This window comes from Pelobates fuscus, chromosome 1 (genome assembly GCF_036172605.1).
Source record: "Pelobates fuscus isolate aPelFus1 chromosome 1, aPelFus1.pri, whole genome shotgun sequence".
Taxonomy (NCBI): domain Eukaryota; kingdom Metazoa; phylum Chordata; class Amphibia; order Anura; family Pelobatidae; genus Pelobates; species Pelobates fuscus.
The window spans coordinates 36,925,741-36,949,172 of NC_086317.1; the positions used below are offsets into that span (position 1 = coordinate 36,925,741).

The 23,432-nt window shown below is 39.5% G+C and overlaps 1 protein-coding gene across 9 annotated transcripts in view; it reads left to right on the forward strand.

The window, feature by feature from the left end:
- The window catches only part of SYNJ1 (synaptojanin 1), a 78,743-nt gene that overhangs the window by 26,976 nt on the left and 28,335 nt on the right, over positions 1 to 23,432 (forward strand). For 8 of the 9 annotated variants that reach the window (XM_063447752.1, XM_063447788.1, XM_063447795.1 and 5 more), the window contains exons 3-12: positions 4,145 to 4,231; positions 6,536 to 6,800; positions 8,232 to 8,457; positions 10,306 to 10,389; positions 11,096 to 11,157; positions 12,965 to 13,061; positions 13,360 to 13,532; positions 15,453 to 15,534; positions 18,171 to 18,323; positions 20,126 to 20,291. In XM_063447752.1, the coding sequence (XP_063303822.1) occupies positions 4,145 to 4,231; positions 6,536 to 6,800; positions 8,232 to 8,457; positions 10,306 to 10,389; positions 11,096 to 11,157; positions 12,965 to 13,061; positions 13,360 to 13,532; positions 15,453 to 15,534; positions 18,171 to 18,323; positions 20,126 to 20,291 (1,395 nt within the window). The remainder of the gene's footprint in view (positions 1 to 4,144; positions 4,232 to 6,535; positions 6,801 to 8,231; positions 8,458 to 10,305; positions 10,390 to 11,095; positions 11,158 to 12,964; positions 13,062 to 13,359; positions 13,533 to 15,452; positions 15,535 to 18,170; positions 18,324 to 20,125; positions 20,292 to 23,432) is intronic. The other variant, XM_063447769.1, reaches the window with a different exon arrangement.

Here is a 23,432-nt window from a genome sequence, read left to right on the forward strand (position 1 = left end):
ATGTACTATGTATGTACTGTATGTAGTAATTGTGAGAAATTACTGTTTTGCATTTCCAGAGAAAAGATATCTCATCAATGCACCAAAACCACTAGATTATGATGTAGTGGTTTTGATGATTAGTGTCCGTTATAATAAGATAGCATAACAACACCCACCTTACCTCTCAAGACATTTATTTGTTTTTTCCCATTTTACAATGTGTGCTACTCTCTTAGAAATAGGATTTATTCTGTTATATAGTCTTGCAGAGAGGCCACATCATCAGATGTTAGTAGATCTAGCTTTAACTGGATATTGGATTAATATGTTATTTGCACTAAGCAATTCTTAAAGGGACATCCTATTTGTCAATGGGACATTTGAGGGAATATTGTATCGCGATTAATCCATATTTGCTGATGTTTTTTGTTTCTAATTCCCATCAAAAGTTGTAAACAGGAATGAAATTAAACCCTTTTGCCCACGAATGTCCAGGGGCCTTTTGTGCTCGATCTGTTACAGGACATGTGTATTTAGAGATTACCCTATAATACCCAGGCCGCTGATCTCCTAAATCTAATGTTCTCTAGACAATCATGAAGGAAATATGTGATAAGAACCTTCTGTACGATAGATTTTGTTTCTCATCTTATCATTGGTGAAAAGTAGACCAAACTATGTGATGGTGCCACGGACACTGTGTTTATATAGGTATAAACACTATCTCCTTAAATATTTAGGACTAGGAAGTTTCTTTCTAAACCAGACACATTAGATTTTTTTCCACTTTGCATTTGGCCAATACAATTGAGTCTCTCACATTCAGAGTGCGTAAGGGGCAGTCACTGTGTTTATACTGTGGAAAACTTCACAACTTATGAGGTCATATAAAGGAAGACGAGGATGGAAAAATAATTTCTGCATATTTATTCCTAAGATTCCTCCATGCCCAACAGAACCAGTGCTAGGATTTATACCACCCGAGGGGAAAAAACTGTTTGACGTCCCTCCACCCTTTATTGCACGTCTACCTCTCTGCGGCTCTTGTTCTTGTTAACTTAATTTCTCTTTTCTGCTATATATCCATTAGTCATTTTTACAATTTAACTGTGTGCCTGCACTGCACTGTGTTGAAGGTTGTGAAGAAGTCTGCGTGTGTGTAATACAGTCTGCGTGTGTGTGTGATACAGTCTGTGTGTTACAGTCTGCGTGTGTGTGATACAGTCTGTGTGTTACAGTCTGCGTGTGTGTGATACAGTCTGTGTGTTACAGTCTGCGTGTGTGTGTGTGATACAGTCTGTGTGTTACAGTCTGCGTGTGTGTGTGTGTGATACAGTCTGTGTGTTACAGTCTGCGTGTGTGTGTGATACAGTCTGTGTGTTAGTCTGCGTGTGTGTGATACAGTCTGTGTGTTACAGTCTGCATGTGTGTGTGTGTGATACAGTCTGTGTGTTACAGTCTGCGTGTGTGTGTGTGTGATACAGTCTGTGTGTTACAGTCTGCATGTGTGTGTGTGAGATACAGTCTGTGTGTTACAGGCTGCATGTGTGTGTGATACAGTCTGTGTGTTACAGTCTGCATGTGTGTGTGTGATACAGTCTGTGTGTTACAATCTGCATGTGTGTGTGTGTTACAGTCTGCGTGTGTGTGTGATACAGTCTGTGTGTTAGTCTGCGTGTGTGTGTGTGTGTGTGTGTGTGTGTGTGTGTGTGCGTGTGTGTGTGTGTGTGTGATACAGTATGTAGGTGTGGATGCTGTGTGTCATGTGTATGTCTGAGGGAACCTGCTTCAAACATGAAAGGACGCAGGCAGAAACCCACTGGGGGATGCAAATCACATGCTTCATCACTAAAATGAGAGGACACAGTTCCAGTCAGGGATATCGTTTGATGTCCCCCCTTGTCCATGCAGAGTCAGCAGTCAGGGCAATTATAAGTATTCATGTAGCGGCAACATAATACACAGCCCTGTACAATAGGTAAACATGGCAAACATTTAGCTGTTAGAAAACCTGTATGGCATAGGCACAGTAGGGGAAGCAGGCCCTGCCCAAACAAGCTTACAATCTAAAGGCCAATGCCTCATTCTGCTAATGGTAGCGCTGGCCCTGTATACAGACCGATGTTATCGTTGTAAATGCAACCTCTGCTGCTCTTATAAAATCAGGAGCAGTCTGTCTGTGATTCACCCTCGTCTCATGACAAGAACTGCTTTAATGTTAATTAATCACTGTTAAATCATTTTAGCTTAACAAGTGTTCATTAGGCATGATGTATACGCATTCAGCCAGGCAATGACGATTATTTCATAAAAACAGTCATAAACATAGATATTGTTTGCAAGAAATGTTGGATGAAGATATTGAAACACTGTACTAAGACTTTCATCAAACTGTGAACTATAGAGAATAAAAAATAGCTCAAATTACATTTTGAGAGATTTTGATATTTGTTTTTCAATTCACAAACTTTTAGTATTCGGTGTATAAACACCTGTGTGTGTTCCCTTGGGATCTAATCTTTGGGATCTAATGGCTAATCTGTCCCTCCCCATAACATTTTGTAAAGTCTTTTTGTCTGGATACCTGTGGGATCCAAACGTATTTATGGTGCTTTTTCCCCATTGTATAAACTCGTGTTGTGTCTAGCTTAGATGGCTATAAAACCCTGCAGCCGGGCTGTCCGTTTCATTTAATAACAATAGAATGGATCTTACGTAAATGTGTAATATTGCCAAGTCCAACATGGGGAAAAAAGTTATGTAATCACCAAATCTGTTTCATCTTGTCTCTTGTCAATTTTCTGCCTGCCTTGTTGCCACCATTCTTTTTGTTTCCCCATCTTATATCTACCCATCTTCCTGGGCCTGTACTTATTAGAAGTCTTATTCTATTGACTATGTCTCTTAAATTATGTTCCAGTGTTTTCTGTGTTTCAGTCTCCCCTGCTATTCTGTTATATCACTGCTATCAGAGAGCACAAATGCCGTACAACTGCATACATACCATTTACTGTAATCCAGAATTAATTACTGAAACCGGAATTGACAAGGAATCGCAACTTTCAAACCAATATGGCAATTTTGACCAAAAGTGGTGCATTTGCTTTGGTCATACCTGTAAGTTGTAACTTCCCTTTATTCCTGCGCCAGACTGCTCTACGCAGCCACCCACTCTTTCTTCTGTGACGTCTTCCTGCTTGTTTTGGCTCACCATCTTCTTGTCCTACCCAATGCTTCTCGTAGAAGAGCACTGGAGATGACCAGCGCATGCACAGTGAGTGCCGCGCTCATCCAATCGAATACTTTCTATGATTAGCATTAAAGGAGGTGACGTGTGTTCTAACAGCAGAAGCACCACTAGTAGTTTTTAGGAAGAAAGCCACTAGAGGCTTGTTAAACCCGTATCTACTAAACGGCAATATTTGACAATGCAAGTTTAGAAAGGACTGCGGCACCCAGACAACTTCATTGAGACTAATTGGTCTGGGTGTCCTAGGTGGTCCTTTAAAATATTTCGACTGAAATCGAAGAGTTGGAAATAATTATTATTTTTTTTTTTAAATATAATTCTTTATTTTTGTTGGTGCAAGAAATCACATTCTGGCTTGCTACGCCACAATAGCTGTAGGAAACCGTTGAATATCGTTAAAAAAAATTGTATGGAAAATCCTGTGCACATTTTTTGAACATAAGATGAAAATAGACTAGCTTATCGGGTATTTTAGGTACAAGGTATTATCGAAACATAGGAAAGGATACAAGCTTCTTTAAGCAGTATAGAGTAAAGTTCATGCGGGAAATCATTTTATTATTGAGTTTATCACATGTGTACTCCGTTTACTGTTCAGTGAATAAACCTCTGTATTTCTAATGGTATCTATAATGTACCGATGATAATATCCCATTGATAGTGCTGTAGGAGCAGGGTGTAATAATATCTAATTGTCCAGCAGGGCAGGATTTACAGAATATTACTTGCTTCACAGTTGATTATTCTGTTTAATTTCCTTTTCAGCATTGCATTTATTACGTTGCCTAAACATTTGATAAATTGTATACTTACCCTAAGAATGGAATTTTTATTGTTTCACATAGACCTTTCTGTTTTCAGCCATAAATCTTGTTAAAATAACAAATACATTTTTGGGTGTCTCTCTTACAGCCTCTGCGGAAAAGGAAGCCATTAAGAGCATGTACAGTAAAGTTATGGACGCATACGGCCTTCTGGGTGTACTTCGACTTAATCTTGGTAACCTGCTTCATACAACCTATGTTTTATTGCAGTGTTCTGTCTGTCACAAGGTTATTTAATGCACTGTTTATCCATTATTACTAATTAGAATTTAATGGGGGATAATTACAGATCCTTTTCTCTGTTTCACCTCTTGGCCTTTCTAGTTGGCTCTGCAGGTTCAGAGAACATGTGCTGGCTGGGAGGATATGCTTTATCAGCATGAAAAATGTTTGGGTGTTTCTCTGCCCCCTGGTAATTTGCAGTATGGATTGTAACTCTGTAATTTCGAGAACTGAAATGGTAATTCCAGAAAAGAACTTTACTATATGAGCCTGTACAAATGGGATTATTAAAGTTTAGAGAAAACTGTTCGACTGTTTTCATTATTTTTAGTTACTGCAGCTTGTCTGACAAGGAACTCATTATGCTGTAGGCTTCTTGTAACTGCATCTACTTACCTTTCTTTCTTTCACACTTTCTTTCACGCTCGCTCTCTTTCGCGCGTGCTCTCTTTTTCTTTTCTCCTCACAGTCTCCTTTCCTTTTTTTTTCTTTCTCAGTCTCCTTTTCTTTTTTTTTTCCTTTCTCAGTCTCCTTTTTTTTTCCTTTCTCAGTCTCCTTTTTTTTTCTTTCTCAGTCTCCTTTCCTTTTTTTTTCTTTCTCAGTCTCCATTTTTTTCTTTCTTAGTCTCCTTTCCTTTTTTTTCCCCTTCTCAGTCTCCTTTTTTTTTCTTTCTTAGTCTCCTTTCCTTTTTTTTCCCCTTCTCAGTCTCCTTTTTTTTTCTTTCTCAGTCTCCTTTCCTTTTTTTTTTCTTTCTCAGTCTCCTTTTTTTTTCTTTCTTAGTCTCCTTTCCTTTTTTTCCCTTCTCAGTCTCCATTTTTTTCTTTCTTAGTCTCCTTTCCTTTTTTTCCCCTTCTCAGTCTCCTTTTTTTTTTTCTTTCTTAGTCTCCTTTCCTTTTTTTTCCCCTTCTCAGTCTCCTTTTTTTTTCTTTCTTAGTCTCCTTTCCTTTTTTTCCTTTCTCAGTCTCCTTTCCTTTTTTTTTCCTTTCTCAGTCTCCTTTTTTTTTCCTTTCTCAGTCTCCTTTTTTTTTCCTTTCTCAGTCTCCTTTCCTTTTTTTTCCCCTTCTCAGTCTCCTTTTTTTTTCTTTCTTAGTCTCCTTTCCTTTTTTTTCCCCTTCTCAGTCTCCTTTTTTTTTCTTTCTTAGTCTCCTTTCCTTTTTTTTCCCCTTCTCAGTCTCCTTTTTTTTTTCTTTCTTAGTCTCCTTTCCTTTTTTTTCCCTTCTCAGTCTCCTTTTTTTTCTTTCTTAGTCTCCTTTCCTTTTTTTTTTTTTTCCCTTTCTCAGTCTCCTTTCCTTTTCAGTATGTTTCTGTCTGTCATGCTGCGCATGTTTTTAGTCTCCAACTTGCTTTCTTTCGGCTATTTATCTGTCCGTCCTTTCTCACTCTGTTTTATGCATCCTTACTAGCATTTTACAGGGTCTTTCTGCCAGTATATGTATTTGGGGGTGGGGAGAGGGGTTGTGTGTACGTATTCTTGCATCTTTTGACTAGGCAAAGCAGCTGCCTGTGACCTTCAGATGGCAGTATGGAGCACCTCGGCTGCCAATTCTCCTTGTTTAACCAGGAGAAGTAGGAAGGCGTACATCTCCCCTATTGTACCTTGGACAGAATGTCAAGACCCCTTCTCCTCTCCTCCCTCTTCATTTGGTAGATGCATGTCAGCTGAAGGAGAAGGGAGACACTGTTATAGGGAATATTTGTGTGAATGTACCTTGTGAAACATGTGAGAGAGTCAGTGGCTACTAGTAAGAAGTACAATGTGTGACAGTGTGCACTTTGGTATGTTTGGCTTTTTACTTGTGTTGTGAGAGATGGCTGGATTGTTAACTGTGTGTGTGTGTTAAACAATATGCATCTACATATATTTGTGTTTAGGCACAACACCGCACTGGTGCTGCTTAATTACCTAATGCAGTGATCAATAGCAAACCTTGTTTACCCCCTCTCTGTGAACTAAATTTCCATATTGACATACTCTGCAATTTATAATTATATTGATAAATAGTGTGCGTAACCAGAGTGTGTGAATAACCATAAATGATACTTCTAGTAAGATTGGTTGTCTATTTATATTCGTGTTAATAAATACTGTAAAATATGGTACCTTAAACACTCCTTTTAAACAAAATATAGGCAGTTTTTAATCCTATAAAGTTTATTTCCGCCTGCTGATGGGCCCTTCAATCTGTTCCTTTAGAATTCCTCCACTGTATACTATTCTGTATTATGTTGGTCATCGCTCTTTTCCTTTATTTTATAGGGGAGGCCATGTCACATTATCTAGTAGTAGTAACTGGGTGCATGTCAGTTGGAAAGATTCAGGAATCGGAAGTGTTCCGTGTGACCTCCACAGAGTTCATCTCCTTGAGAGCAGACCCAGATGAGGACCGTATGTCGGAAGTGCGGAAGGTTTTAAACTCGGGCAGTTTCTATTTTGCTTGGTCTTCAACTGGAGTCAGTTTAGATCTTAGCCTCAACGCTCATCGCAGCACTCAGGATCAACGGACCGACAACAGGTTCTTTTGGTAAGATATTGTGTTTTTTATTTTGTTACCGCACATAAACGGGACTGTTAAATATCTGGGTGCAAGAATTTGCTTTTGGTAATAGTACATCCCCCAACCTTTCCCCAAGGAATACAGGCAAAATAAGTTGGGAATTATCAAGCCAAATAAAGAAATAGTAGTAAAAGCCAGGGCAAAACTAGATTGGATCAGGCACTCTGACAGCATAAGCTTCTCCATTATATCCTTTCCAGTGTAATTTATACTGTATCAGACAACTGGGAGGCCTGGAAAGGATGCCATTAGCAAAATATCTTGCTAGTTTAAGTCACACAGTTGCCCACAAACCTATGGGCAGCTGTATAACTTAAATTAGAAAGATATTTGTTGGGGTGTCTGTTTGCAAATTTCTGTAAGAATAAGGCAGCAGACAGGAATTGTGCAAGACCTTTGCTAGCTCAGCTCTGTGTGGGTTGTGCATGGGCTGATGATCTGCAGTTTCGATGTCCCCCTGCCTTGCATTGGCCCACTGGCATGTTTCATGGGGACTGCAGTATCTGAGGCCAACTAGGCTGTCATTCTATGTTGAGTATTTAAGTGTTTCCAAGTGTCCATAGGGTGAGATGAGGCAGTGATTATGACATTCATAATATGTTGTTGACATTATTGATGGCAATGAAGTTGCAGGAAACAAAGTCTGCTTCGTGAGTGTGAGCCATGCTCCGATCTCTGTGCAGGTTCCATTACACCATTCAGGTCGTGGCAGAGAAATTTGATGCCACACTTTGCAATTCCAGCAGCCTCCATCTGTGAAACACATCTCATGTTCTTCTTGGTTAGGACAGTCAACCTAAAGAACATTTTTGTTTCTCTTATATACAAAAAAAAAAGCTAATCCACTTGTACTTGTCCCCAGGCCAAAATTTGCCAACCCACCTGTAGTCTCATGGTTATGGTATCCGTAATATTGTGATTGTTAGCAGTGGAGAGAGGTAAGTGCTTCCAATGGTTAGAGACCATGTACTCCCAGGTAGACTACATTTTGTACAGAGAGGGGTCACATCCTCTTTGTCGCCTATTCTTAAACTTGTGGTACAGAAAAAAAAAAGCCTAAAGCATATTGTTCAAAGTCAGAATTGCCTCTGCTGGCGTCTGACTCCCTGATTGTCAGCCACTATAGGCGTTCTAAATAACTAATGTAAAGATTGCCATTTCTCTGAAACGGATAATGCTTAAGTACGTCAGACTGTAGGGACAGCATCTAGGCACCAAAACCACTATATTGAGGTTTAATTTAGTACTTCGTGTCACATTTAGGCATGCACAGAATGAAACTATGGTTATATATTTTTTTGTAATACCAGGGAGTATTGATGTTTCAAATAATTCTTTATAAGTTCAATAATTCTTTATGCACCAAACCTTTTGTTTAAGAGTTTCTAATTTACACAGGAATCAGTCTCTGCATTTGCACCTGAAGCATTACGGTGTGAACTGTGACGACTGGCTACTGCGCCTTATGTGTGGTGGAGTGGAGATTCGCACTATTTACGCAGCTCACAAGCAGGCCAAAGCATGCATTATTTCCCGTCTGAGCTGTGAAAGAGCTGGGACCAGGTTCAACGTACGCGGAACTAACGATAATGGCCAGGTTGCCAATTTCGTGGAAACTGAACAGGTAAGACCTGCTCTATAATGTTGTAATAACTTTAATTTTTTTATGTTTTCCGTTTTTACCAGATAGTTCTGTCATTTTCTTTCATTTTCACATTGGTGGAAGAATTTTTTTTTTATGCAGCTCCTATTCAGCTGCTGGAGAATCGATTTGTACTAATGATCTGGGGATTTTTGTGACTCCTGGGTACTGCGAGTGAACGTTAATTACTGCAGCAAGTAAGCTGCCTGTAATGAGCTTGCTGCGTTTTAATGATATAAATTATTTAATACCTCCTCTTAGCCTTTCTTGTGTAGATTGTTTTCTGATGTGGTGTCAGAATGTGAATTCAAAGAATGAGAGATGCTACCTAATCCAGGAGAAGATCAGACTGTACTATCCTCTGCCCAGAATGTTATTGTGTGGGTAACCGCAAGAGATTATGCCCTTGTGTTTGCACTATACCAGATAGTGGTGGTTGGCTGGCAACCTACATTCCAACCTTTACCACATTTCAGTACTTACAGTTGCTGTGAATATGGTGGTTTGCGGAACTGCAGAACGCAACCTTATAACATTACTTGATTTAGATGGAAGTCCATTCACTGTTTTGGTGAGTGTGTGTATCAGGCAACCCCCACTCCCAAAACCAGTACAAAACATGAAATGGTTAATAATACCAACTGTGAAGGCACCTTTGTGTTTTTTTTTTTCTTTGGATTTACATGATGGGAGCTGTATTTCAAGTTGCATGTTTAATCCAGTTGCTGTAGAGTAGAGTGAACTCCCACCATACCCTGCTGGCAAAATACTGGCCAAGTTTGGAGGTATATACAGTTTGTAGGACTGGAGAGGCAATACGCTAATGTGCATTGTGACTCCCATCAGGTTTAGTGTCCAGCTGAGCATCATTGGTGTTGCAGTCAGTCTCTTGCACTCCAGCCATGGTGCTCTGCACCATTTATCAGGCATTACACCACAAGACGTTTGGTACCAGTTGTACTGGCTAAAACAAGTCTGTGTCTATACAGTAAGCAATTGTATATCTCCTTGCAGGTTGTGCGAGTGGGTTTAAATACACATGATTAAAACCACTTTGTTTAGATACCCACTTTGTTTAAGTTCCTGGATATTTTCAAGGTTTTCTAATTTTTTAGTGCTCCACTTGCCCCCTGTGAACAGATATTTGTGTTTAACAAAATTGGCTTTTCTATTGGGTCTTCTGAATCCATAAATGCACTGTCACTAGAACCCACTATTTTAACTATAATGTTTAATTGCTTGCTAATTATTCTGTTTTTTATTTTATCATTTGTTAATTTGTCTAGTTTTAGGGTATGTATTCCTGAAAATATAACTCTGCAAATCTGTTTTGTTTTGTTTGTAGTGTTATTTGCATAACACTACGAGTCAATAAAATCCCATATATGTGTTTTCTAGATGTATCACTATATTTGTGGACATTTTTCTTAGAGTGCAATTCTGGCTTTAGGTTTATGTATGTAACCTGAGCCGCCAATTATCCTGGAGGAAAAACTATGACATTAATATTGTTCCCTAATCTGTACGAGCTTGCTGTGAAATTGAAACTGGAATTCATATTACTAGTGACTTGTCAGTAAACTTATTCAATACATTTACATAATAACTGTGTAACGAGACAGCAGGCAGAGCTCAATGTATGGTTTACACTTCTGATAACACTGTATGTTTTAGATTGGATTGAATTCTTCCGCTCACTTTTATTGCTATTTTATTATTTTCCCATAATAACATTAGTAATGAAAAATGTTTATTCTAATATAAGGGTAAGCAGATTTTTTTTTTTCATGATTTCTTTCCCCCACCAATCTTTTTACTTATTTCGATTAGGTGATCTACCTCGACGACTGCGTGTCTTCTTTTATACAGATTCGAGGATCTGTTCCTCTGTTCTGGGAGCAACCTGGATTACAGGTATGTTGAAGATGGTGCATTGTCCAAACGTTTCTTAAAGGGGCACTGCCACTTTACAGAAGTTTTCAGTTTGTTTACTTATCCCCTGTATTTTATAATTACACATTTGTGAAGTGTGAAAAATAAAATTCCATGTTGAAATCAACAACTCTTTATCCTGCAACTGGGTGCCTCCATCTTGGCTCTCTGTCAGACGTGATTTATAAGCGCTGACTTTTGCATCTGACATCAGCATAGAGACTTATACAAGGAAGGGGAGAAATGAAACCATTTTATTTTCCCTTTATTTAAATATCAATATTTTAAAATAAATTGATCTCCCAGCATGTTGGAGCACTTTTTCCTCATCGTTTTTACTTTCTTGTTTCTCTCCTAAAGTTCGTAGCACCCAAGCAGTGTTTTTTAAGAGCTGCTGGCTCCTACAAATGCAAGTACCAGACTTTGAGGCCTAAAAAGAATTGTATAATTGGTAGCAGTTGGGACATCTGGTACAACATAGTGAATAATAGCAAGTAAGACTGATAGAACATAGTGATGGCAGCCAGTAACCTAGATTGAGCTGTAACCATTTATAACATCGCGTGTGTAGTAGCCAGTAATGCTGATACAAGATGGCGTGGTTTGTTTTTCGAAATGTAATAATATGTGACTGGTATAGTTTCTGTGTTTAATTTGGCAATGGTACATTCTAAACATCTCTCTACAGGTTGGATCTCACCGTGTAAGAATGTCCCGTGGATTTGAGGCCAACGCACCTGCTTTTGATCGGTATGAAACATAAATGTTTAGTTTGTTTAAATAAAGTTTGGACGTATATCTGCTGTCTTCTGCATTTTAATTAAACATAATTTGTATTCAATTTTGAGTATAAAGTGGAAAAATAATTATGGTGTAAAGAAACCACACAAACCATTAATTGGTGGATTTAGAAGGTCAATAAATTGACAGTGTTGAAAGAGGTAAGTCAAGGGGTACAGGTGAGAGGGGTATTTCAGAATGACCCTTGGGGCCATCAGCACGGTGTATCCAGTTCAGTCAAATAAAGGAGAGCATAACCTGCCAGAAATAATAATACAAGGGGGCGAGGCCTGACTGGCATGGAGGAGAGACGTGCATTGAAGGAGCTCCTCAACCATTATGGCAAAAAAAGCCGTTTTCTACATCCACAAGCTTGATCTAGACAGCACCCAGTGACTTACCTTCCTTTTGACCCAGCAGAGAATCCTTGTGGTCGAGAGCTCACATCGGGCACCACTTGAACCATGTGGCTGAACTAGCCCCGGGTGGGAGAGGCGGCTGATCTTCCCTGGGAGTCTGCCCTGAACAAATGGGAACACAGGGTGAAACGACAGGGCATGGTGCAAACCTCAACAACTCACTTAAGATGGCGGACGCCACACGAACCCCCAACGACACAGGGGAAAGGCAAGACATATTGTCCAAGGTGGACAAAGTTTTCGAAAAATTCTGTCGAAGACTGGAAATCAGAATGCAACAACCTGTCCCAAGGAAGTCAGAATCCCCACAGCATAAGCAGATTCCAGCTTTGCAGCAGAGGTCCGCAGCTCCGACAACACACAGGGCCCCAAAGAGGAGCGGGGCAGGAAGCGCTCGTCGCCTCAACGCAGGGCGGCATACAGGAGGACGCAACTGTGGCTCAGTGCTGGGACTCTAAAACAGGCAGAGGTACTGGGGGAAAACCCAATGGCGGCATGTGATGCTACCCAGTGGCATACATCGAGGCCTAACCCTCTTAAAGTTGTTGCGACTCTGTTATACGCCTAGTTGGCATAGGTTAATCTGGGTCCACTGAGAAATGCTCTTGGCCCTTTATATTACCGCCCTACCAAAGAGTTAACGTGAACATCCTCTTTCTCTCACCCGCTGATTGCTCTGGCCTATTCCCATTAACATGCTACTAGCTGGGGGCCTCCCGGGAAAATCTTTCTGATACCTCTCATGTTGATTTATGCCTGTTTAGATAACAAAAATGTGTGCCGTTCAATAGACAGGTTCAAGCTGTATTACGGATTACTACATGTACAACCTGTGTATTCACACATTGTTTTCAACATGCCTACTCCGTTTAGTATTAAGCCTGTAACTCTCGTATTATTGTTTTCTTGTTTAAAAAAAGAAAAAAAGTGCAGCACCTCATGACCACTCATACCGATGTCTTGTTACATTATTTTATGCTGTATGTCATATTGGCAACATGTCTTTGAATCTGCACTGCAAAAATAAAGAATTAAAAGAAAGAATGCAAGAGAATAATATAAATTTAAAAAAACCTAGCTTGGCCTAGGTTTTGTCTTGGGTATCCCAAGAGGTGGACCTATCCCCCTATTGCTCTTTTTACATTGACCAGTAGAGCCATGTGATAGTGTATTTTGTGGTGGTGGGTTTTTTGTTAAAGGCATGTATAGACCGAATATCTTCTGAAGTTTTGCTCAGATTTAACATTATCTGAGGATATTCACTTGAATATCAGTCATTTGGAAAAGTGCAGTTTGTCCAGTCCTGATGTGTTTTAACACAAGCTAAGTAATCCAGTTTCTTCTTTATAACTTCACAGGCACTTCCAAACCCTGAAACGACTGTATGGGAGACAAGTAATAGTGAACTTATTGGGGTCCAAGGAAGGAGAAGCCATGCTGAGCAGAGCGTTTCAGGTGAGCTCAAGTAGAAGGAGGAATAATTATAACTATAATAAAAGGTTGAGAAAAGTCTAAACCCCCCCCTGAAAAAGCCTTATTGACCCCAAAGTAACTATCAATTGCTAATCCGTTAAACCAGCTGCTATCAATTTATATATGTGACTGTTATCAATGTCTCCTGCTGAATGTGATGATCAGTATATATCAACTCCTGTCGTACTGGCAAATAAAAAGCACGTGTGATCACATATGTAGCTTCTGTCATTTTGCTGTAAAGTGAATGTTCTGTCATTTTGCTTTCTATCCTTTGCAGAGCCACCTAAAAGCATCTGAGCATGTTGCAGATATTCTGATGGTAAATTTCGACTATCATCAAATGGTCCGAGGGGGTAAAGCTGAAAAACTCCACAGTGTCCTTAAGCCTAAATTCAATGTGTTCTTGGAAGATTGTGGATGTTTTTATCTTGATAAGAATGGAGTTCACAGGTTTGTCAAGAATTTTTAGTTTTTCGTAAATTGCATTTTTTCATGCATATTTTTTAGATGGCAATAAAATCAATATTTTCAGTAGTGACTATTATACAGGAAGCTTGTCATCAAGTATACTGTCAACATATCTGTTATTGTATCTTAAGTTTGATTACCTTGATTATTTGCTCTTTTTTTTATTTTTTATTTTTAAATGGTACTATAAAATAAGGGCCTGATTGTTTTCCACAACTTATAAGGGTAATCCAGACTTAAACCCCTTGCTCATAGTGCCTAGAGGGATGTTGACTATACCTCACTGACGAGGCCTAACAAGGCTGAAACGATCGTCTGGGGTTGCTGTATGTCTCAAGCTGAGGAAGCCTGCCTGTATTTTGGATTTAGACTGCATTTTTGGTGGGATCAGTCTGATATCTAAGTTATTTAGTTTCTCTCTGTAATGGCACAAGATGAGTTAAAACCATGTTGAGAACTGAATTGTTAATGCTCAGCATTCTCTTGTGCCGTGTTTTAGTTTGTCTCCTTAACGTCCTGATTCATCTTCCATCACGACCTATGTTTTAAATGGTGTTATGGGCAGATTTCCTCTCTACAGTATGGCAGCATCCTTTCCTTTAATATGGTCACCAGGCTTGCCATGCAACATTTGCTTGAATTGGGTGATTACTGGATACAGCTTATAACTCACCCTTCAGCAGGTGTGAAGCATTGGCAGCGATTATTCACACTGACATTCTCACTGCTAGATCTCCTAACAGACTGAACTAGTGATGTCAGGAGGGGCCTGGAAATCTATGATAAAACCGGTTTTAATCTACTTTTAAAGGGCATGACGGGAAAGTCATATTGGTGGATTATGAAGTAAAGAATTGAGTGTTCCAACAATGACTCTTTATAAAATGTCATATACACAAACATATTGGGGGGGAGTTGGGGGTTTGGCATCAAACGTGAAAAAAATGACATGAAATGTACAGATTCAAATCTTTATATTTACCTGAAGCTTGCTTCTCCTCCTCCAAGATGGTCACTGCAGTTGGTCAGACTGCTGACCATTTGGAATTTTGAGATGTTGCAGGATTAGGCAAGAATCGTTATGTTTGTAGTGTTTTTTTGCCAGTATGGCCAAAAATGTTATTGCTGATTAAAATGTAATCCATGTGTTTTGCTAGCAATTTGCTCTGTGTAATGTGCAAGCAAAGTTTAATTCTCTCCAGTGTCACACCATGTAAATTTTGTACTTGAATAAGGCACCAAGTCAGCCTAAAATGGGCAGATCTGAATTATGTTTCCTGTTAATTACAGGAACTTGAGCAATCACATAGACTTGTCACCAGGCAAAACATGCTGTAACTGTTCAAACAAGACCTGTGCCTTACCCTGCTCTACAAAGATATCCGTATAAAGCGACTCTCTGAGAGGCAAAACTATGTACACGTCGTGCCTACCCCTTCTGTTACCTACTGTGTAACATCATGACTAACTCTTGTGGGGTCTTATGGGTTCTCTGAGAAAACATATACAACAGCCATGTTCAGATACGAGCACAAGTCTCTTCATTCGTAAAAAAAGTTATGTTTGCTGCTGTTATTAGCTTGAGAGAAGTTCAATTTGTATCTTTACGTGAATTAAGCTACTCCTGAATGCTGATCTGAAATCTCAGCCAGATTCTGCAAACTGCCATTTTATAGCAAACATCATAAATTCAGCATATCTCTCGATTTTGTTTTATGTATTTATTTGTGCTTTTTAATTATCTCCATGTAAAAGGTCAAATGCATCTTGGGGGATCTCTTTATCACCCTCATTCAAATACAGCTTTACTCCTATTTATAAAACTTGATTGGTTGAAGGTAACACCCAGATGGTGTTAGATTTGAACTCACTTTTTTTTTTTTTACGTATTCCCTTTCATAGAACACAAAGTGGCAGCATCAGAACCAACTGCCTGGATTGTCTGGACAGAACCAACAGTGTTCAGGCTTTCCTTGGGCTAGAGGTGAGGCTTGAAATCCTATTTCTTTTAACTGTTCTGTATTCTCCAAATAACTGCCTGACCCTGCGCTGATCCTATTATTTGGGAATGTGGCCATTGATTGAATACCCTGTACTGTAAGAAACCAATATTCCTCTCTGGAACCCATTTATCCCTAATTTGGTTTTGTGTAAAGTCTCTTTACTTCTTTCATTTGGCAAAACCTGAGCCAGTTACAAAGGTGTTTGTCACTTTACTGGGTAGCATATTACCCTTTTAAAACATATCCTAATTGAGTCTTCTAATTATATTGTAATGAAGGGATGCCAAACTGCTGCCTCCCAGACATCAGATTGTATCTCCCACAATGCTTTGCAAGCCTACAGATGTTGGAGAGTTATGTAAATGGTTGTCTAACAGCATTTGGTGGGGCAGTATTCAGCAACCTGCAAAAAGGGAGTTTATGTAAGTCTTACACTTAGCGTGATCCATAATAGTAGGATACAGAGCGAGTATTTGCTGGACGGACAGCCATTAGGTGATTTAGAATTCTATATCTGCCTAATTGGTATACGTTTAGTAGCCTTTGAAGTGTTTTTTATTAACACACCAATACAATTACAATATGTACTACAGTTGTTCTTGCAGTTTAACCTTTATCTTAAGAAAACACATAGTAGTAGATATAATATGTCAATATTACACTTGCCATGTTTGTCCAGTAATTCCGTTGCTAGAATAACCGTATTACAGTATGAAGTGATACCTTCTTAAATGAAGGGACAATACATATTAAAAGACCAGCTTTTCAGAGTTACATCTCGTCTTCGTGGCACAAGCAATCTTGATATAATGGAATGTCTTCTAAAAAAAGAGAGAGAGAATTCTCCAACTTTCTTTTAATGTGTATTGTGAGTAAGGTATCACTTCATACTGCAATGCACCTGTTATTCTTCGATTACACACTCAAAATTTAATGATTTTCCTTTTTCACTGTATTGAATCATCCACATTCACTTAAATTATTTAAGATCTCAGCGAGTAATAAGTCCTAGTTGCCAGAAAGCCGTGGCTTCTAAAATGTGTGTGTGTGTGTGTATAATACGGTATATAATATGTCAATAACTTATTCTTATCACAGGCTCCAGAAAAATGTTTATTCCTACATAGACGTTACTGGCCCCTAGATTTTACAAACATTCATTCAGAAGGCATGGTGTTTGCATCCATTTTCAAGCTTTCGTGCATTGTTTTGTATAGGTTATATTATATTTAAAAAAAAAATATATTTGAACGTTATATTTTGTAACCGTTGCATGTTACCACAAAGTATTTGAGGCTGTACGCATACTTAGCCTCTTCTTTGTTACTTTTGAATTCAGGGATTAAGACATTTAGATAAAATAATTTCTGGAAGCTGCCAGACTGTTAACAAGTCTGTAAAATTACTAGTTATTAACTCATTCTAAATTGACTGGTGTACCGCTACATTACACCGATAATAAACAAGCTGTGATGTCTCTGTACACAAAATGCAATTTTATTAAATGTGATAGTTTTCTTAAACACTATAAGGTCAGGAACATAAACATATATTACTGACCCTTTAGAGTTAAAACTACCATCTAGCCCCCCTTGACTCCTTGAAAAAAGTAATCTTACTTGTATTCAAGTCTGCCGCTGCTGCCTCTGCCCCTAATCTGCCTGCGTGGCTGACATAATCAAAAGTGGGAATCCCAAGCCAATCGCAATCCTTTCCCGTAGAATTGGCTGTGACTGAAATATGATGGCTCTGCCCCTGATCTGCCTCCTTGACAAACACAGCCCTGGCCAATCAGCATCTCCTTATAGAGAGGCATTGAATCAATGCATCTCTGTGAGGAAAGTTCAATGTACCCAGCACAGGGTGGAGATACTGAATGGCAATACTGAATGGCAGTACAGTGTACAGCACAGCCCTAGGAAGCACCTCTAATAACCATCTGAGGGGTGGCCAGTGGATTAATCCCTAGGCTGTAATGTAAACACTGCATTTTCTCTGAGAAGACAGTGTTTATTGCAAAAAGCCTGAAGGGAATGATTCTACTCACCAGAACAAATACAATAAGCTGTAGTTGTTCTGGTGACTGTAGTGTCCCTTTAAGGGCCATTTCACCTTTTTTGAAGAAATTCTATGATTTTTTATATGGTGCTTAAAGCAGTTCTCTTTATGGGAGTACAAACATGTATTCCTACTGCTACTGTTATACTAACGTTTTAGATTATAGTTTTATTTACATTTATTGTCTGTTGCTCCAGTCTCACCAAGGCCACCAAACTTGCTCTGGCTGAGATCACCAATACTAATGATCTCAAGTCAATCAACTGCTATAGGAAAAAGTTATTATGCAGCAATAAAAACTGTGAAAAGGCAATGTTTACAATGTTGACACCCCAGGTTGTAGTGGGTATGCGGCATATAGGGTCCCTTTAAATGTAAAGAAAATATGTAGCAATGTGTATTGGAAAGCCCACTCATGACCATGTTTCATTGCTTACATGCCCAAGGCACACTTAGTCTGCCATTGTTCATATCTCTTGTTTAGCACCAAAGTTGGACTGTTGAGATGTGTTCAGATTTGTTAATAAAATAGTTTACTAATTTTGGATGTTTTGTTTAGATGTTAATAAAGCAGCTAGAAGATCTTGGTTTGGCTGAAAAACAACAACTTGTGACCCGCTTCCAGGAAGTGTTTCGCTCCATGTGGTCCACAAACGGCGACTCCATAAGTAAAATTTATGCTGGCACCGGAGCTCTCGAAGGCAAGGCTAAGGTGAGAAACAGATAATTTTATCAGAAAAGCTGACTGTTTCCCAATGGGTCTATTATATTATTATTGTATAATGAAAGATCTTCTCACTTATTCTGGCTAGTATACAAAGTATTAGCTATGAGATATGCATGACCTTATTGGTGTTCAAGGTATGGATTGGTGATAAACACTCTTTAAGGCCTTAAAACAGGAGTGACCCTCCTAGGAAACCTTAAATGTTTGTAAACTACAATTCCCATGATGCCTAGTCATCTTGTTCTAAAACCCAGATTCACTGTGAGAAGCTCTCTCAAGGACATTTATGCTCCTGGTTATTTATCTTGGCTGGTTATAATCTAATGGGCAGATGACAGTCTTTGTGATATACTGTGCATTAGCTTATTAATTGCATCTATAATACTCAGTACTTCAATCTAGTGAAATATTTTATCTAAAACATCAGAACTGATTGTTCTTTCCCAGACCTCTGTGCTGCTATGAACTCCTAGCTAAATCTATAATTTTTTACAAGAATCGTTTATCTCTTTAACTGCCGGAACTAATTACTGACCAGCCATCTGAATCTGACTATTGAATGCTTTTATTGTCCTTGGGCCGAGCAACCGGATCTAAAAAGCAACACCATCCCTTTCTACCAGGACAACAGGCTGGCCTAAATTGATTTTAGATACAGGCTATAGTTTTCAAAGTTGAGATTGTCTTCTATGTGTAATTTATATCATCACAAGAAATGCAGCAAAAGTGTTTTTTTGTGTTTTCTAATGCAGATAACCTTTATTACATCATTTTAATAACTAAAATTGCCAACTATATAATGTGTGTGCGGGAGGGGAAACAAACAAACAAAAAATAGCATTGATAGATTAATTGATCATCTTTGTATTGTGCTAGTAGAACTACTAGCAAATGTATATATCTTAAATTAAACAAATCGTAAAAAACACGTAATTCCTCTTCTGACATGTCAATCAATTAATAATGACTGGAAAAAGGTTCATGGAAGTTTTGGTTCTCTTACACGTTTAGGACCAGGATTTAATATTCCTTCTCTGTGATTAACAGAAGGTTTTGTTTTAAGTGACTGGTCGCTCTGTTTATTGAATGGCTTAATTCATTATTTCTCCTGTGTGAATACATACAGCGTTGCATTGCCTCCGTTTTTCATTTCTTGCTTTATCACCTTCCCTTTCTCTCTTCCTCTGTATACAATGGAGATATTATGACATTTTCTAACATCTTATCTCTTGACTGTTTTCCTCCTGCCTTCTCTTGGGGCCTCTTCAAATTTAATGTGTGTCTGGTGAGTATTTATTGTCCAGTATCTGGTGCCAGTGGTCAGCTGTGCATGTTTTACTGGTGTATAATAGAATGTTAAAGTAAAAAATAAACCAACTGTGTCCCCCTTATGCATAATCTATTCTAAAATAAACAAACTCAATAAATGTAAAAAAAAAAGGAAAACTATCATATTGTTGTGGGTCTCAGGTAAGCGATGAAACAAAGAGATAAAAGCTAAACCATTTACTTATTTTTAATTCCTAGTTTCCTAATCACCTGAAGTGTAGTATAAGTAATCAAAGTACCATTTTAAGTGTCCGATGTGTGCAATGCATCCTGGGTACAAATATGGCATTCAGAGGGTTCAGTAGAATGTAATGCCCAACATCCTGCCAATCCTTGCATTGTGTGCTACAGGAGAATGTGTAGAATTAAAAGCATATGCTCATTGACTATAGGGAAAATAGATGTGGAGATATGTTCTTGTGTGTTTACTTTGGTATTTTGTGTTTGTGTTGTCACAGGCTGGAAAGTTAAAGGATGGTGCAAGGTCAGTAACCAGAACAATCCAGAGCAACTTTTTTGATGGCTCCAAACAAGAAGCAATAGATGTTCTGCTTTTGGGGAATACCCTGAACAGTGATTTAGCAGATAAAGCCAGGGCCTTGCTAACCACTGGAAGCTTACATGGTATGTGTGTTTCATTTATCATAGAGCATGTCTAAAGTGTCCTGGTGCTTCCATTCACAGTGTGGATCCATGCACCGGATAGATCAGGGGCCCCTGGGGTCTGGAACTGAAAGCAGACTTCCTGGTCTATTTTTGAAGAGTTGTATTGGAAATGGAGAAACAGATTTTTTTTTGTTTTCTTTAACTCTCTTTATGTGCACTCTAAGTTGACAGACAGGTTTAACGTGGGGGGGAGGGGGTGCTCGGCTCATAACCGTAAATGACAGGCACTGTTTCTTGAATAGATGTAACTACAGCTTGCAGATGACTTCTGGTAATTTTTAATTTTCACACTTCACAAAAACATATAAATGTTGTTTTTTTCTTTTTTTAAAGGGATTAAGTAAACATAGTACAGTATTACAAATCCTGGAAAGTGATGGTCTCTCTTTAATAGGATTATTTTTCAATTATTGGCCAGCACATTTAATTACATAGAATTTGACGGCAGACGGATAAGAGCCATTTGGCCCATTTAGTCTGCCCAATTTTCTTAATGCTTGCATTAGTCCCTGGCCTTATCTTCGCTGGAAGACTTTTTCATGCATCCACTACCCTCTCAGTAAAGTAATACTTCCTGATATTATTTTTAAACCTTTGTCCCTCTAATTTAAGACAATGTCCTAATGTCCTAATATGTTGTGGTAGTTTTCCTTATATTAAATATAATCTCCTCCTTTACTGTGTTGATTCCCTTTATGTATTTAAATGTTTCTATCATATCCCCCCTGTCTCGTCTTTCCTCCAAGCTGTACATGTTAAGATCCTTTAACCTTTCCTGGTAAGTTTTATCCAGCAATCCATGAACCAGTTTAGTAGCCCTTCTCTGAACTCTCTCTAAGGTATCAATATCCTTCTGGAGATACGGTCTCCAGTACTGCGTACAATACTCCAAGTAAGGTCTCCCCAGTGTTCTGTACAATGGCATGAGCACTTCCCTCTTTCTACTGCTAATACCTCTCCTTATACAGCCAAGCATTCTGCTCTATTACACGGTCTGCCTACCTTTAATCAATTGAAATAATTACCCATAAATCCCTTTCTTTAGATGTTGAGGTTAGTGCTGTATCAAATATTCTATACTCTGCCCTTTTTTGCACTTGTCCACATCAAATGTCAGTTGCCACAGCTCGGACCATTTGCATGAAAGGCTAAAGAAAGGTATAAAAACACAAAGAAATTCTATATTTTATTTATAGTGCTATAGTGTTCTTCTCTGCCTTTAGTTTAAGAGCCCACCCAATATAAATAAAAAATGGGGAAAATGGGTTTTGTTCCCATTTTTTTTCCAGTGTGGAGATCCAGTTCCTTCAGGCGCTTGATCCGCGTCCCTTGACATCATGCAGTTTTTTGTTTTTGTCCAATCCAATAGTCCTCATAGGGGAGAATTGGGGATGCAAAGTGCATGCAAGTCCAGCACTGCGCTCCTCCAGTGAAATGGAAATTAGCTCTGAGAACAGATTGTCTCCTTTTTTCTCAGTAGAAGCCCCGCTAGTGTCTGTTAGGAAATGTAAGCATTTCTGTATCATTTAAACGGCAATGCTTTACTTTGCAGATTCAAACTAAAGGGCCATTGTCCCCAGATCACATTGACATTAAGTGGTTTGGGTGCCTATAGTGGTCCTTTAAAGGTATATTCACCAACTGCTGAATTGGCTTTTTCAAATTTGGTGATTTTTATTTGTCTCAATTCTCCTGCATTTGGTTGTTAACATTTCTCTGTGGCTTACTGTATTCACTAAACCATACCAAATAAAGCCAATGGATCCCTGCTATTTTCAAATGGGGTTTCCCTGCTACAAAAAAAATAAATGTAAAGCCCTCCCTTCTCAGCTGCTGGGTAAATCTAAGGGGTGGTAGGGATAATATTGTATGTGTGCTGCTGTATTTTTGTTAGTGTATGTGTTGTTATAATTGTTAGTGAAATTGTAGTTTAGTGTAGGTCTGTGTGTGTTTGTGGAAGTGAGTGTTCTCATGTGTCTATCGATGTCTGTCTGTTAGTTTTTGGGTCAGTTTACAAGTGTCAGTGTATATCTCTGTATGTGTTTTTGTGTTTGTCTGTGTACAAATGTAAACTTGTTTTTAAGTGTGTGTGTTCATGAATGAACATATTGCTAATAAGGTTGGCGTATGTGGCAAGTTATGTATGTGTGCGGATAGTTATTTATGAATGTGGCTAATTACACGCATGTAAATGGACACTCTCTCTATGTCAGATGAAATGCTAACTTTGCTAATTATGTGTCTGTGGCTAGTTATGTATGTGTTTGTGTGAAGTATTCAGGTTGGGGGGGCGGAGCCTGACCGCCGAACTGACTGGACGCATGGGGACAGAGCTCCCACCGGGCGAGACACAAACGAGGCAAAATCAGCGGCTATATTGCCCAGAACCCCTCCAAGGTGCGACACCCATGTCGGGGGTGCACCGGAGAGTCGAGGGATACCCTTTTTGACCAAACCCAGGCACATAGACCGCAACGCAATCTGAGGCCTACGGGATCTGAAGCCGGGGAGAGGCGGCCGCTCTCCTCGATACCGAAGCCCCCGGTAAGCACTAAAGGCCTCCTACCCCCCCCCCCCCTCTGGACCGGGGGGGACATCCCGGTCCCCACTAGACAGGTGGGCTAGGGCCGAAAGCAAGGGCGGCAACCTACCTCGCGGACAGAGAGAAAGTCAGCCGGGTCTAAGATGGCCGCATGGCCGAAAAGTAAGGCTGAGGTGAAGCCAAGATGCCGTAACTCCTTGGCAGCCCTAGACTGGCTCTACTCGGCCTTCTGCAAACTACTACACACCAGGGGAATGCCCTACCCTAAAGCAGCTCGGGTGGTGGCCTTGTGGATCCGCCCGGTGACCCGCCGTCGCCACTATGGAGCCCCACTACAGGCCCTCAGGGCGGCCGTCCAGCCACCTCAGATCCGACAAAAGAGATGGCGGGAAACCGACCACGTCGACCCAGATACTCACACCCGCATCCACAAACGCAAGAACAAAGCCAACGGGACTCTGACACACGCAGCCTCACAAGATGGCGAACTTGTGCTCAGGATCACCACGAGGCGCCAAGGCACAATACCACCTCACATCCTTGCAAAAGGTACATAC